General features: G+C 42.2%; 1 protein-coding gene across 3 annotated transcripts; it reads left to right on the forward strand.

Annotated features, from left to right (window-relative positions):
- Positions 1 to 1,513: 1,513 nt before the first annotated feature.
- RGN (regucalcin) lies at positions 1,514 to 15,067 on the forward strand. 3 transcript variants are annotated; one of them, XM_084790035.1, is made up of 7 exons: positions 1,514 to 1,580; positions 3,978 to 4,155; positions 6,197 to 6,379; positions 10,753 to 10,968; positions 12,679 to 12,810; positions 13,288 to 13,442; positions 14,428 to 15,067. In XM_084790035.1, the coding sequence occupies exons 2-7, from the start codon at positions 3,993 to 3,995 to the stop codon at positions 14,476 to 14,478; spliced, it is 900 nt and encodes a 299-aa protein (XP_084646161.1). In that variant the 5' UTR covers positions 1,514 to 1,580; positions 3,978 to 3,992; the 3' UTR covers positions 14,479 to 15,067. The 3 variants fall into 3 exon arrangements, with proteins under 3 accessions (XP_084646161.1, XP_084646160.1, XP_084646159.1); XM_084790034.1 differs by lacking the exon at positions 1,514 to 1,580 and adding an exon at positions 1,746 to 1,962; XM_084790033.1 differs by lacking the exon at positions 1,514 to 1,580 and adding an exon at positions 3,181 to 3,319.
- The last annotated feature ends 1,288 nt before the right edge of the window (positions 15,068 to 16,355 follow it).

A 16,355-nucleotide genomic window follows, 5' to 3' on the forward strand; every position in this document is an offset into this window, starting at 1 on the left:
CTTTTTCCTGGGTGCTGGGAATCCCAATTTGGGTCGTCATGTTTGCACAGTGAGTACTTGACCAACTACATTCTCTCCCTCCAGGCTCTATTATTTTTTAAGATTTTATTTATTATGTATACAATGTTGTATTTGCATGTACCCCTGCACACCAGAAGAAGGCACCAGATCTCATAATAGATGGTTGTGAGCCACCATGTGGTAACTGGGAATTGAACTCAGGACCTCTGGAAGAGCAGCCAGTGCTGTTAACCTCTGAGCCATCTCTCCAGTCCTCTATTTTAATTTTGAATTTTTGAGATGGTCTCATTATGCTCCATGGCTAGCTTGGAATCCCTCATGGAAGCCAGGTTATCCTTGAATTTTCAGTGACCTCCTGCTCCCACCTCTGGAGTGCTAGAATTATATGCATGTACTACTATTGCTCCCCCAATTGCTTCTTAAGGGAAAAAAAACTTGTAGGGCTGAAGAAATTGCTCAGCAGGTAAAAGCGCTTGCTAATCTTGCAGAGAACATAGGCTCTACTCCCAGCACCCATGTTTTGGCTCACAACCATCTGTAACTGCAGTTCCAAGGGATCCAGTACCCTCTCCTAGCCTCCACAGGCACCGGGCAATTTTGCATGCAGGACACATACACATGCAAACAAAATACTCACACACATAAAAATAAACAATTTTTTTAAAGAGAAAGAAAAATTGGGCCAGAGGCAGGAGGATCCAAGGCTATTCTCACCTGCATAATTAATTTAAAGCCAGCCCAGGCTGCCTGAGATTGTCTCAAAAGACAAAACAAAAACAAAAAAACAAAAAAACAAAAAAACGAGAGAGACGGGCCTAAGTTTTAATTTGCACGTCAGTAATTCAAGATGACATAAGCAGTACTGTGAATTCAAGGCCCGCATGGACTACACAGTGAGCCTGTCAAGAAACAATTTCTTAGGAGCTAGGAATATGGGTACGTCGTGGAACACCTGGAAGTGAGTGGCCCTGAGTTTCACCCCAGCCTTGCAAAAATCGAAGGAGAGAGAAATGACAAAAAAAAAAAAAATGTACCTCTGAACTTCCAGGCATACCAGACAGGCACTATACTACTGAGCTCTAGCTCCAGGTAAAATTCAGGGGTGTTTTGGAGTAAGTGTAGCAAGCTATGCTTGGCATGTGTTGTTTAGAATCATTCGTTCCATGTGATTTTTTTTTAACTAAATCAAATAAAGTCATTTTTCTTTCCCTTCCAAAAGTATTTTGCAAGAGTTGGCCTGCTGCCACCAAGGTCTTCCCAGCTAGGGGGAGGAAGGCTTTGTTGAACTGCTTTGTTCTTTTCCTTTTTAACCTATTTGTGTTTAACCAGATCCCTGTCCCAATCTCTTAGGCATTTTAACAACTTTCTGTTTGTTGAGCTAAAGGATTAACTTTAGATAACTGTCCAAACTCCAAAGTTTAAGTTTGCTGTACCCCTGTCGCTTCTCACGCCTTCCGGGGAGAGGTGCGGGGCAGGGGGGGGTGGGGTAGATTCTGCTGGATACTTCCAGTTCCGGGAGACGAGGAGCACAGCGTGGGACAGATGAGAGAGAGAGAAGGGTAAGCCTTCAGGGTTGCTGGTCTCTGCCATTTCCCAGGCCTGTGGCTATCCATCTGTGGCTAGCCTCTGTGTCCCTGACGAGTTTCTTACCCTTCCCGAGGTTCTCTGCCTGACCTTTGAGTCGCCTGCGCAGTCGCTGGCTCTGGGAATATATCCAGGACAGGACAACCTTGGTGGGGAAGACAAAGAAGCTAGATTTTTTTTTTTCAGGCGACCGGGGAACTAGATTTGCTCACTCCAAGTCACTCAACCCAGAGACCGGTGTCAGGAGTAAGGCAAGCTCAGCGGTGGCATTCAGCTCTACCATTGCAATCACTGCCCCCTACACCCGGAAGCCGCAACAGCGCTACCAGCTTGAGCGAAGAATCCCCTTTGGCTCAGGTATTCCACGTGCAGCTCGGACTGCTGACATCAGCCCTCTAGCACCACCCTTCCCCCCAACTCCGGCCCAAGCCACCAGTTTGCAGTCAGAAACCCCGGGGCAGAAATGGGTTGTTTGGCAGCGCTGCCCCCTCCTCCCCCACCTCCCTCTTCTACACACACTGCTTGCAGGACAAACTGTGGTTTAAATAATGCTATTGCACAAGCCCCCAGTCGGCTCTTAGAGCTTATCTAAGATTGATAGCATGAAAGCCCTTTGGAGCCTGGGCCAATTTTTAACAGCCAGTGGACATGGCGAATGCTACAGTGCTGGTAGTTAATACTTTGAGACAGGCCTTAGCTGTGTTTCCAAAAAACATGCCGTTTATTGAAAGAACCATTAAAGCAAAACTTGTTTCCCAGCCCCTCCTCCTTGTATTCCTTTGCCCACCCACGTGTGGGATGGCTTAGTTGGAAACAGGTAAGATTCCCGGGAGAACGTGATCCATCAACACTAACACCTGCTAGGGCAGACTTGCAGAGCGAAGTTTCTTGCTCCTTCTAGGGGAATTCTTGACTGATTTTTTTTTTTTTCCCTGATAATTTTTCCTTTAAAAAAATTTTTTTTTTCTCCCAGTTCACTGGTCACAGTCTTTGGCTTAAAGTCCAAGCATAGAGTGTTCTTTGCCTGTGGGGTTCAAGGCTCCCTGCCAAACTGGCCTCATGCAAGGAAGCAAGATACAACTAAGTGGGGGGGGGGGGGGAAGGGTGTGAGTTCATTCACTCATAGGTGGAGTTGGAGGTGTAGGTCTGCAGCAAAATGTATGCAAGGTCCTGGTTCTAGCCCCCCTACCCCACCCCCCGGCATGGCCACTATCCATCCATCCATCCATCCATCCATCCATCCATCCATCCATCCATCCACACATCCTTCACACCTGCCATAGTCTGAATTGAAAATGAACATGGGTTTGGGAGGCTTGGGAGGGTAAGGACAGTGCTGGCAATTAACTCCGGGGCCTACCCACAACTAGGAAACTTTTCTACCCCAGCCATAGACCATGCTTCTGACTGTAAACTTAAGTCAGTATATTTATATTATCGCTGATAAAACACATTTCTAAAACTGGCTGCCTCCTAAGGAGGGGGGGGGGGAAATCAATGCAATCAATGGATGAGGGAGGGCTGACAGCATAGAAAGGTAACCTGCAGACATTCCGAGGGGCACCAATGAGGGAGCTGCCCGCCCTTTGGAGGCCAGGGTGCTGGCATAAAAGGCATTGCAGACTAGATGAAAGTCATTACCGCCAAGGTGTGGAGGGCAGAGTGTTTTCTTTCTCTTCTATTTTGGAGATAGCTTGAAAAGAAACCCTCACTGGTAAGTTGGCTGAGGATGCCTCATGTCATGTCCTATCTGCTCTTTTTTCTTCTTCCTACACACCACCTCCTGAGGTGCTGTATACTTTGCTTTGATTGAGAAAAACACCTACCTTTCTATTCTGATCCAACACTGGCATACCACAAAGGAGATTTTAGATTTGATCCCAGATTGCTGTGATAAAATGAATTTTATAAGAAAACATTGTCTTCCCGGTGCATATAAAAGTTACATTTACAGTGTACAGAACTGCTACAGTGTATACCTTAAATTTTATTTTATTTATTTATTCTTGTTACATCTCAATGGTTAGCCCATCCCTTGTATCCTCCCATTCCTCCCTCCCTCCTATTTTCCTCTTACTCCCCTCCCCTATGACTGTGACTGAGGGGGATTACCTCCCCCTGTATATGCTCATACCTTAACTTTTAAAAACAAAAACAAAAAAACTTTTTTGCTCAAAATTCTAAGTACTGTCTGAGTTGTTAGAAATCTGGTGCACCTACAATTGCTCAATGCAGGATTGCCATTAACCTGAAACTTATAAAAACTGTAATACCTGCACATTGCCGTAAAACAGGGTGTGTCTGCCATCTGTAGTGGGTGCTGTGCTGAATTTGCTTCCTGTAATTGCCTTGCATTTGTCCTCTGTTAATAGGCTTTTCCTGCCACCATGTCTTCCATCAAGATTGAATGTATTTTACGGGAGCACTGCAGGTTGGGGGAGTCTCCCATTTGGGAGGAAGCATCCAACTCTCTGATGTTTGTAGACATCCCAGCAAAGAAGATTTGTCGATGGGATTCAGTCAGCAAGCAAGTGCACCGAATGACTGTGGGTAAGAAGGAAAGCTGAGCTCCTTTGCTTGCGGTTAGCCATCTTTTCCCAGTGGAGTGTTGGGCGGGGTGGGGGTGGGGGCACACGCGGGGGGCATCATCCTGTTTGCTGTTGCCCTGGGTCCTTGTTAAAGCCTAACTGAAAATGCTTTGAAACCAGTTGCTTGTCTGGTTTTCTGTGTCTATGATTCATGTGTTCCCACTGGAACCCAAGTTGGAAAAAATGGATCATTGATATTTTTCTCATCCTCTTGCATGGAGCACAGCACCCCCCACTCTCCTTTGTTTTAGTCTGTGATGCTGGGCCTCAGGCATGCTCGTGCTATATCTCCTGCACCCCGTTATTGCGTTGATGCTCAGCTACTATAGTGTCTTTCCTGGTTGCCTTCAGATCATAGCATCCATAGCCTAAGACTCCATTAGTCGCATAGCAAAAACCTTGTTAGGCCAAACCCTACATTAAAAAAAAAAAAGGCCAACAACAGATGTAAGATGTATCTATCACTCACTTCTTTGTGAAAAGAAGAGTTCTTAAGCTTCAAAAGCATCAACCAGGACTGTGTTCAACTGCACAAATGTAGGATTCCTGACGGGACTCCCCAGAGAACTTTGTGGTTTCAGATAAGGGGCTTCTAGGGCTTTTCATGGCTCAAGGCAGTGGGCTGGGTGTGACTATCAGTAGACAAACCAGTTTCTGTTTTTGTTATTGGATTCATGGGAAGAGATACCAGGAGCTCTCTATGATTACGGGAATTTCTGGTTTTGCTATCTTCCCATGAATCCAACTGAGAACTTAGAGCTTGTTTTCCCCTGGTGTTGGGGATTGAATGCAGGGGCCTTTGCATACCACAAAGTCCATTCCCAGACTAAAAGTAGCTTTCTTTTTAAAATTGATTTTGTCTGTGTGGGGAGCACTGGTGCCATGGTACACATGTTGAGGTCAGAGGACAACTTGCAGTAGTTCACTCCTTCTATCTTGTGTGGAAGTCAGAGGACAACTTTTAGGAGTTTTTCTTTCAACTATATGAGTTTTTGGGATTGAGCTCAGGTCATCAGGCCTAGTGGCCACAAGCTTTTGTCTGGTGAGCTGTCTCACAGGCCTAGTTTTCATTATAAGGCAAGGACTTGCTAAGTACCTACAACAGTTGATGTGGAACTCAGAGGTTCTGGCTTCCACTTCTCGAATGCTACTGGGAGCAGCATCTAATTTATCTATGTGTGTATAGCTCCAAGCAAAATGCTTCTGCCTCTGCCTTCCCTGGTCCCTCATTCCCAGCATTCACAAAATTCCTACCCCTAATCTGCAAATCCTCCCAGTCATGCAAAGGGTTTGTGTGTTAGCAGGAGGTTAGGAAGCTGAGCTATCAGGAGACATCTGAGGCCATAATAGTTGGGAGCCTTGTTAAAAGCATGACCCTCCTTATAGGGTCTTGCAAATTCCCAGGGCTCCCAAGGGCTTGAGTCAACTTCTGAGCAGGGCTTTGAGCTAAGAGCATTCAGCATTAATGAGGTGCTTAGGAAATGTTTCTAAACAAATTCAGATAAATGTATTTCCTGTGGGTACTCACCATGGTAAGTAATCTCTCTCCACTTAAAAAAAAGTTTTTTTTCAATACATAAAAGAGTACTAAAACCAGATAAACTAAACTACTGAAATAAAAAATATAGCAATATAACAATAAAGAGATATAAAGATTGTATTTCATTTCGTGTACAGTTGTATTATTTTGACCAGGCATGCTTTCAAAAAAATATTTGAGAAATGAGAAACAATTTATAATTAAATATACTGAAAAATAAAGACCTTTTGAAAATCGTATTAACTAGACATGGCAGTGCACACCACATAGCAGCATTCAGAAAGCGGAGGCAAGAGAATCCTGAGGCAGTGGCTACCCTCAGCTAAATGATGAGACACCTTCTTGGTATCATTAAAACTCACTAGGCCCCTTTCCTAAGAAATGGTACATGACACAGTGACCTCTGTGCTGTGGGACCACCAGAGTGCTTCCTACCTTCTAGCTATTGCCTTTACCTCTGCAGATGCCCCCATCAGTTCAGTGGCACTTCGACAGTTGGGAGGCTATGTTGCCACCATTGGAACCAAGTTCTGTGCTTTGAACTGGGAAGATCAATCAGTGTTTGTCCTGGCCATGGTGGATAAAGATAAGAAAAACAATCGATTCAATGATGGGAAGGTGGATCCTGCTGGGAGATACTTTGCTGGTATGACTTTTCTTTCTTTCTTTCTTTCCTTCCTTCTTTCCTTCTTCTGTTCCTATTTGCTATGTTTTAATCCCCCCCTCTGTTGTTGTGGGATAGAACAACAACAACAACAACAACAAAACCCTAAATATGCTAGATGACTATTCTACCACAAAAAGTAATACTATATAAAGAACATCGTCTATATACCCTAACCTAGAGTTACTGGTAAACGTTTTGTTCTTATTTTAATACACACTTTAGCTAACCCTATTTCTCTCCAGAATCATTTGTGTGTATATGCGCGCACACGTGTGTGTGTGTGTGTGTGTGTGTGTGTGTGTGTGTGTGTGTATGCATGTGTTTCCTAAGAAAAAATGACTTTTTTTCTGAAACAGGGTCTCTGTATGGAACCTTGGCTGCTCAAGAACTGACTCTAAGGCCAGGCTGGCCTTGAACGCACAGAAATCCACCTGCCTCTGCCTTTTGAATTCTGGGATTAAAGGTGTATGCCACCATGCCTGGTAAAAATGGCATATTCTTACATGAACACAATATAGTAAGCAACTTGCAGAAGTTTAGCATTGATTCCATAAGTCTATATTCATGTTATGGCAAATGACCAAATAACGTCGGTTATGGAATTTTCCCTTCTAGGTTAAGATCACATACTGCGCTCTTCATCCTCTTAATATGGAACATTTCCTTGACCCTCCCCCCCTCTCTTTTATGGTGTTGCCATTTTTCAAGAATATGGTCCCACCCACCCTCTTTAATAATAGAACATTCTTCATTTTGTAGATGTCTGATGTTTCCTTGTGATTAGCTCGATGTTAGACATTCCTGGCTGGAATACTGTGGAGGTGATGTCCTGTCCTTCCCAGGGCATCCAGTGTGGAGGTACACACTGTCCCTCTGCCCCTCATTGGTGATGCTGAGGTCCTGTTGCATTCCTCTCCTGAATAGTAACTGCTGTTTTGTTTTGTTTTGTTGCTTTGAGAAAAAGTTTCGCTATGGGGCCCCGGATGCCCTGAAACTTGCTCTGCAGCCTAGGCTTACCTCAAACTTGGAATCCTCCTGTTTCCAGCTCCCAAATGTCAAGATTATAGACACACATACATCACCACATCTAACTATACATAACTTTAAGAGAACTATAATTTAAAATTTCACCCTTATTTCTCATTTGCCTTCCATTACAACTATCCTGGAAATTAGCCAAAGTTGATTCACCATCTCTATTTTTTCTGGTTTTTTTTTTTGAGACAGGGTTTCTCTGTGTAGCCTTGGCTGTCCTGGACTCACTTTGTAGACCAGGCTGGCCTTGAACTTATACAGAGATCTACCTGCCTCTGCTTTCTGAGTGCTGGGATTCAAAGCATGTGCACCACACCTGGCCATGATCTCTATTTTTGCCTCCCTATACTGCCTTTTCATGCTGTTGGCTAATGTCACTCTTCCTATGGTGATCCACTATCAAACTGGTTATATATTGGTCCGCATCTTGTTGGACTATGTACAACTACAGATAACACCAAGTACAGGTTGAAAGATTAAAGGTGAGAGTCCACTGATAGTGCGTTTTTCAATAATTTCTGCCAGATAAGTAGTTATGAAGCTGATCTTGATGCCATATACCAGTTATCATGGCTCTCCACTGAGGCAGAAATGTTGCAAGTCCAGGGCCAGCCCAGGCTACCCAGCACAGCCTAAGAAGGAGGAAGAAAGAGAAAGGATAGCTCTTTCACATGTCCTTCCATCTCTTCCTGTGAGGTAGCTAGTGTAGACGAATGTTCATGAAGCAAACCCATCTTGGAAATAGCAGGAAATCGCTGAGTGACCCGTCCTCCTCAGGAGGACCTACCTGTCAGCTTTGCTGCCACTCAGCTTTGCTTCTCCTATTTGCAATCTATTTTCCTCTTCTTTCAAATGAATTATGAGATAGTTGCTTTCTGGTTTCTTCATTATAATCAGAGTCTGCTTTGGCCTCTGAGGTCACTTGACATCCACTTCCATCTCCATGACTACTGAAGAATAATGACTTGAGTGAATGGACCACTTGAGAAGAATGCATACCCCTCCATTGTTGGGTGAAGTATTCTGGAACCATCAGTAACTCAGCTTTCAGTTCTTCTATTGCTTTGCCAGCATCCTGTCTGTTTCTGTCTACCACTGAGAGAAGGATTGTTTCCAACATAACTCAATATTTTTTTTTACCTCTTTTCACTTATGACAGAGTTTGCTTTGTGTATTTTAAGCTCTACTATTAAACACATACACATTTAGAATTACTATTTATTGTTAGTAATCTGGCCATGTTCAATCTATAACTCCCCTCTTTGCCTACCATACGTAATGTAAACTTTTTTCCTTTATTGTTTTCAAACATCTTTATCTGACTTTGGTTTTCAGCAATTTGAGCTCAGCGTGTTAAGGGTGGGTTTCTTTCTATTTGCTGTGTTTTAGATTTGCTCAGCTTCTTTTTTTTTGAAAAATATTTTATTTAATTTATGTGTGTGGGTGTGAGGGTGTCAGATCTTAGAGTCAAAGACAGTTGTGAGCTGCCATGCGGGTGCTGGAAATTGAACCCGGGTCCTTTGGAAGAGCAGGCAGTGCTCTTAACCACTGAGCCATCTCTTCAGCCCCTTTGCTCAGCTTCTTAAATCTACTGAAAATCTGGGGCGTTTTGAGCCACATAATCTTCAAACCAATTTCTCCCTGCACTCTTTCGTTTTCTACGAATTCAATGAGGTATTGGCCATTTTGCTTGCCATAGCTATAGGCACCATTCTTTTCTCCTCTTCTACTTTGGTAATGTTTTCTATTTCGAGTTTCATTTCATGACTACTTAAATAGTTTTTATAAGATTTTCATTAATTTTTTTTACCAAAGCCTTCCAATATTTGTGCCATATAATTTTCAGAATCTGTTCATTTCCTACACTGATGGAATCATCCACCCTTCTCTGTGTTGCTGAGTTTATTCGTCATCTTTCCAGCACAATAAATGAAATAACTGAGACGGTTAACCTATGAAGAGAAAAAAAAAGGTTATTTTGATACATATTTTTAAAGATTCAGGTTCGTGATCAAATAATCCGATTGCTTTGGGCCTTTGGTGAGGCAACACCTTATGTTGAGAATGTATGGTAGAACAAACTGCATACCTTGTAAGCCAGCAAGCATAGGATGACTAGACTGGCCAGAGTTCCACAATCCCATTGAAGGACATTCCTCCAGTGACCTGAAGGCTCCACCCCCAAAAGAGCCGCAGCATCCTAGGGTATCAAGCCTCTATCTAACACATGGACTTTTGGAGACACTTAATACCAAATTATATCACCAAATACATTTTTTTTTTGTTTTTTTGAGACAGAGTTTCTCTGTGTAGCCTTGGCTGTCCTGGATTCACTTTGTAGACCAGGCTGGCCTCGAACTCAGTGATCCGCCTGCCTCTGCCTCCCAAGTGCTGGAATTAAAGGCATGTGCCATCACCACTCGGCCCTTCACCAAATAATTTTAGGTTATATCCTAGACATTATGAATATTATGTTATGAGACTCTGAACATTGTTTAAATCATTTAGGACATGTTATAGTTATTTGAGGAAGCAGCATATACATTTTGAACAAGGCCAGTCATTCCAAGCTGGTTTGCATTAGGGACAAGGAGGATCTGTCGCACATGTGTGCCTCTCAGCTCATTTGGAGCAGAAAAGTTCTACCCGTTCGCTCCATTCCCCAACCCTTTGGCATGCTGATTACAATCTGATCTGTGTGATCAGGCTGAGGATGAGCCTGGGAATTCCTAAATATCTCTTAAGGGATTATTTGTTTCCATATTGTGGGCTGTTCACAGTCTCCTGATCTTCATCCTTCAGCCTCCAGACTGATAGGATTACAGGGGAGGTGTCCACCACACTTGGCTTGTACTATGTTCTTAGTTCAGGTTTTATACTTGTGCTCAGTTGGAGAAAATGAGGTTAGTACATGTTTGCCCCTTCTTACTTGAAACCTGTCTCTAAATTGTTAAAGTGTGTGTGTGTGTGTGTGTGTGTGTGTGTGTGTGTGTGTGTGAGAGAGAGAGAGGGGGGGGGAGAGGGAGAGAGACGGAGGTGGGTGAGGGGGTAGACCAACTGGGCCTCAAAGTCACCAACTTGTTTCAAATGGCGCCTTCCTGCCTCATGAAGCCTCTGGGAGAATTTTTTTTTTTTTTTTTGCATTATAAGAAAGACGATTGCCATCTTTAAAAGACATGAACGAGATGGTATACATTTGAGATTGTATAAAATTCTCTTGACATAAATATTGAAGTGATCCCTCATTGGGAAGGATGAGGCTGTGTGTGCTGGGTGGGAATCTACAAGACTGAGCTAATGTTCTTTGTTTTACAAAGGTACTATGGCTGAGGAAATAGCCCCAGCAGTTCTTGAGCGGCACCAAGGGTCCTTGTACTGCCTCTTTCCTGATCACAATGTGAAGAAATACTTTGACCAAGTGGACATCTCCAACGGTTTGGATTGGTCCCTGGACCATAAAATTTTCTACTACATTGACAGCCTGTCCTACTCTGTGGATGCCTTTGACTATGACCTGCAAACAGGAGAGATTTGTATGTTCATCTTTATTATTTTTCCTAACACCACTCATATTTTTGCATGCTCATGACTAGTGAGGGATCTTTTCCTCAGCCTATGTGAAGGGCTTTATTTGACAATCAGTAGAGAACTTTCCAATATAATGATGATGGCACAGGCTTGGCTATGATGCCAGTGAAACTATGGTCCTCAACACATCTGAAGTCTGGTATTTGGAACTAGGGATGTAGCTGGCCTAGTGCAGATAGGCCTTTAATCTTTCTTCCCATCACTAAAAAGGGCTTCCCCAGAGGATGAATCCTGCCCTATCAAGACAGTGCCAAGAGGCACGTAATATACAGCAGAACGTGATAAAAAGAGGGAAGCCTGAAAATTTTTGGTTCCTGATTCTTATTTGATCTCTAGTTAACCATAGGCAAGAATTCAGAGGCAAATGAACCACCTTTGAAATGGAAAAATGAGAGAAAAATGTTTCCAGGTTAGTTCAGTTCCACCAATGTTCTGGAAACTTTGAGGAAAGAAATTATTTAAAAGAATTTAGAAGGGAGACCTTGAAACTGTTTGATGAAAAGTGCCAGACAGGAAGAGCAAAACCAATCATAAAAATGACTTTAAAAAAAATCACAAGACTTTATGTAGATTTAATCAAGGGCAAAATATTCCAGTACAGATGCTTTTCTTTGAAGTCTGTAGTGCTCTTTTTTTAATGACTATTCTTACCCAATTTCCTTACACATGGTTTTAACATTTTCCCATTATACCTCCATCTGATTGCTGGAATGACCTGAATTTTGTAGCTGGCTATTTTTATGAATTGTTTTTTGAGGTGCTGGGGAACACGCTCATTTCTTTGTGTGTGCACTGAGGTGTAACTCCAGCCCTTTTCTACTTTTCGATGGTGATTGTTTATGTACTGTAAATCTTCTTTAAGCAGAGTGTGGGTTTTAGAATGCCCTTCCTTTAAGAAGCCAACTCTTTCAATACTTCTTTTCTTGATTTTGTAGCACATAAGAGAAGGAATAGGTGTCTCCCCAGGTTTTGTGCATGCATTGTTCATATGGTACCATTAAGAGCTGCCTTACAGATCTTAGACTTGGTCAACGTAGGAATTTGGGTAACTAAGATAGTGATCTAGCCACAAACTAAAGAATGTCAGAGATGGGCTTGCAAAGCTTTAGTTGAGGTGGGCCTCAGAGAGCTCCCTAGTGACACTTTATTAAGTAGTCTGAAAATGATATGGTAGCTGATCCTTCAAGGCTAATCCTCGCAATTGAAAGTCTGAGGCAGGAGGATTACTTTAAGACTCTGAAGGCAGCTTGGGCTACTCAATGAATTCTAGGCCAGCCTTAGATATAGTATGAGACCTTGTCTCTAAATAAATAATTCAGCTTAATGATAGAACAGTTATCTCGCATATATAAGGCTCTGAATTCTATATCCAGAACTGAGAGAGAGAGAGAGAGAGAGAGAGAGAGAGAGAGAGAGAGAGAGAGAGAAGAAAAAAAGAAAAGAAAGCATTTATTTTCCTCTGAAATCCTAGACAGATATATCCTTATAAAGACAAAAGGAAGTTAATCTATCCCAAATCATGTGATAAAAATCCTTTGTTCACATGCCAGACACGAGACAAACACAAGTGACCAGCTTGAGAGTGCACTGTCTACTTGTCAGCATTGTGTGACCTATTGTTTTTTGTTGTGTTTTGATTTTGCTTTCAACCACAGCCAACCGCAGAGCTGTTTACAAGATGGAGAAAGATGAACAAATCCCAGATGGAATGTGCATTGATGCAGAGGGAAAGCTTTGGGTGGCCTGTTACAATGGAGGAAGAGTAATTCGAGTAGATCCTGAGACAGGTAAGCTGGAGGCAAAATAGAAAATCTCTCCTAGTCCAGAAAACACCAGTGCTATAGATTATTCCTAATATGCTTAGAGCCATATTAGTGCTCTTAATGGGATGATGTTGGAAATAAAGGCAAAAGACACAACCCCAAATTTATAGTCAGAGCATCTTTTCCTATGCAAGTTTCTCTGCCAAAACTCAATTGTCAGAGACGGCAAGTTAAATACATGGATGAAAGCTGGGTAATGTGATAGCTTATAAGCCTAAGAGTCAGGAGGCTTAAAACAAGAAGATGGTGAGGCAGCCTGGGCTACCTAGTGAATACCAAGCCATACTTCAGAGTGAAGCCTACATTAACTCCTTCCAAGGGATGACCTCTGACCTCTACCATCTCTTAGATTCCACGCCTTTCATAAAAGGTTAAGAAACATTGTGTACATTGCAATTTTTTTTTAGAACTAAATTTCAAATAAAATACTTGGTGACCTAGGGAAAAGGCTCCAAACTGTGAAGCTGCCCGTTGACAGAACAACTTCGTGCTGCTTTGGAGGGAAGGATTACTCAGAAATGTACGTGACCTGTGCCAGGGACGGGGTGGACGCCGAAGGCCTTTTGAGGCAGCCTGATGCCGGTGGCATTTTCAAGGTGATATGGCCTTTTTTTTTGTTTGTGTGTGTATGGGGGGATTGTGGGGGTCGTGGATGGTATTCTATTAAATAATTGATGGGTGCTTTTGCATACTTCCCAAACCTAATCCTAGTTCGCGTGTTAAGCTAATCACATTAAGTTCAGGAGGGATGTCTGGCCTACTCTCAGTATTTTACAGTATTTTCATGCTTCAGTAGAATTTGTAATTTCATCTGATTGTTTTTGATGCCATAAAAACATGTACAGGTTTTTAAACAATGTTTTGTGACAGACCAAACACTGATTTAAAAAAAAAAAAACCATCATATATATTTTGAGTTTGAAAATACGCGTGGAGGACTGGAGAGATGGCTCAGCGGTTAAGAGTACTCTCTGCTCTTCCAGAGGTCCTGAGTTCAATTCCCAGCAACCACATGGTGGCTCACAGCTATCTATAATGTGATCTGATGCATACTGTTTACATAATAAAAAAATCTTTAAAAAAAGAAAATATGGAAATGTGGAAACCCTGGCTGTGATGGTAGACTCCTCTAATCTCAGCACTTGGGGAGCTGGAACATAAAGTCGGTGAGCTCAAAGCCAGGTTGCGCTATAAAACACAGCACTTTTTTTCCCCCAAAAAAGTAGAAACATAGAAAGACCTTTCTTGGCAGGTGAGAAAAATGATAGAAATCAATTGTTTTATATTAATGTTCATGCTTGCTCATGTACATAATCCCTAGTCAGCTAATTTGTCTTCACGATAGAAAATAAAAAGGTAGCTGATGATATTGTTATGAATCATAATTTTCTTGGTGGTCTTGGTGTGGCAAGATCTCACTATATAGTCCAAACTAGCCTTACACTCACAGCAGGCCTCCTGCCTCAGCCTCCCAAGTGCTGGGATGACAAGTATGAGCCACCGTGCCTGACTTTGTAACATTGGTTTTGAAGACTATTTATAATTCATCGGTTTTGCTCTTTTTTTTTCTTTTTTCAACAGATAACTGGTCTTGGGGTCAAAGGAATTGCTCCATATACCTATGCAGGGTGAACTGCAGCTCTTCCTTGCTATCAGAAGAAAAACCGTTAAAGACAACTGGAGAATTAAGGGGCTAAAATCAATGAACTTTTAATCTAGTTTTTAAAATGAGACAGTGATATTATAGCATGGTCAAGCTTTAATTTACAGTTTTGATTGGGTGCTAGGGCATAAAACCTAGGGTGTGGCCTATTAATTAAGAACATATACTGACAGCAACTTACATCCCTGGATTCCTTTATTTACAATTTTTAAAGGTAGAATTTTTTTTTTTCCTGAAAGAATGACAAGTGGTTTTGGTAGCGCACTCTAGGCCTTCTACTAAAAAAAGATCCTGTAGAAATGCAAAAGGTAATTTAACTGGCAGTCTGCCTGATGATGATCAGTGAGCTCTGGGGGCTGAAATGGGACTGTGTCTATTCTTTTTCTGCATTCCATGCTTGCACTGCCCAAGGCTTCCAAAAATCAGTGCATAAAAACTTGGTGGTGCTTTATAATGATTATAACTGACTCTTTCTGTGTGGTATATTACAAAGTAACACCATGACTCAATCTGTGGTTCTGACTGCCACCTACTGGACATTAAAGTGAATTGCAAAGACTTTTCTTTACATTGCTTTACATTTGTGTGTGTGTGTGTGTGTGTGTGTGTTTGCAATTTGGTCAGAGAGCAACTTATGGGACTCAGTTATTTCCTTGAAGGGATTGAACTCAGGTGGCTGAGCATTTGACTTGTTGCTGTTGCTGCTTTCTCTTCTTTCTCTTCTTCCTCTTCTCCCTCCTCCCCCAGCTTCTCCTCTTCATCCTCCTCCTCTTTTGAGACACAGTCTCTCTCTCTCTCATGTGACTTAGGCTGATTTTAAACTTGCTATGTAGGTGACACTGGCCTTGCACTCCCAATCTTCCTGGCTCTGTTTCCCAGGTGCTAGGATTACAGACGTGTGCTATCATGCCTAGCTTGGAAAGAATTTTTAAAGCAATATTTTGGAGCCATGATTATCCTGACAATATTTAAAATATGTAAAATTGACATCTATTCATATATGTGATAAATATGTATATATTCATATCAACCACATAGACAAAATAATTAATTTGTTCACTTTCCCTAAAAGTTTACTTATGTCCCATAGTTATCATTTTCTTTTTTTTCAATTCTTTTTATTTTATTTTATCAATTTATTCATATTACATCTCAATTCTTATCCCATCCCTTGTATCCTCCCATTCCTCCCTCCCTCCCATTTTCCCCTTACTCTCCTCCCCTATGACTGTTCCTGGAGGGACCTCCTCCCCCTGTATATGCTCATAGGGTATCAAGTCTCTTCTTGGTAGCTGGTTATCGTTTTCTTCTGCCCTTCAGCATTCTTGTCCCCCATCCTCAGGAAATCACCCATCTGCTTTCTGTCCCTTTAAATTTGCCTTAAAATTGAGCAGCACCAGGCTGGGGATATAGCTCAGTGGTGAAAGGCTTGCCCACCATGCATAAAGCTCTGGCTTCAGTCCCCAGGACACACAACTGGATAGTGTGGCTTCTTCAAGTTTATTCTGTTTTGCTTATTTTGTTTTGTTTTGTTTTGTTTTGTTCCCCCCCTCCCCCCCCACACTCTCTGAGATAGAATGTCACTCTGTCACCCAAGCTAGCTTGAACTCATGACAAGCCTTCTTCCTTAGCCTCTGGAGTATTGGGGTGATAGACATGGGTGCCTACTACTAGCTTCCAACTTCAGAATTGTTTTAGTTAATGTTAGGTTGGCGTTCAATAAGATTTGATTTCACTCCTATTGGGATTCTGGGAATTGGCCTTAAACTTATGTTCCAGCACTGAAATGCAACGCACACCAGTCCGTTTATAAATTCTTAAATCCCCTCGAATAAAACATGCTCCA

The sequence above is a fragment of the Acomys minous genome (genome assembly GCF_964271855.1).
Source record: "Acomys minous genome assembly, chromosome: 7".
Lineage (NCBI taxonomy): Eukaryota > Metazoa > Chordata > Mammalia > Rodentia > Muridae > Acomys > Acomys minous.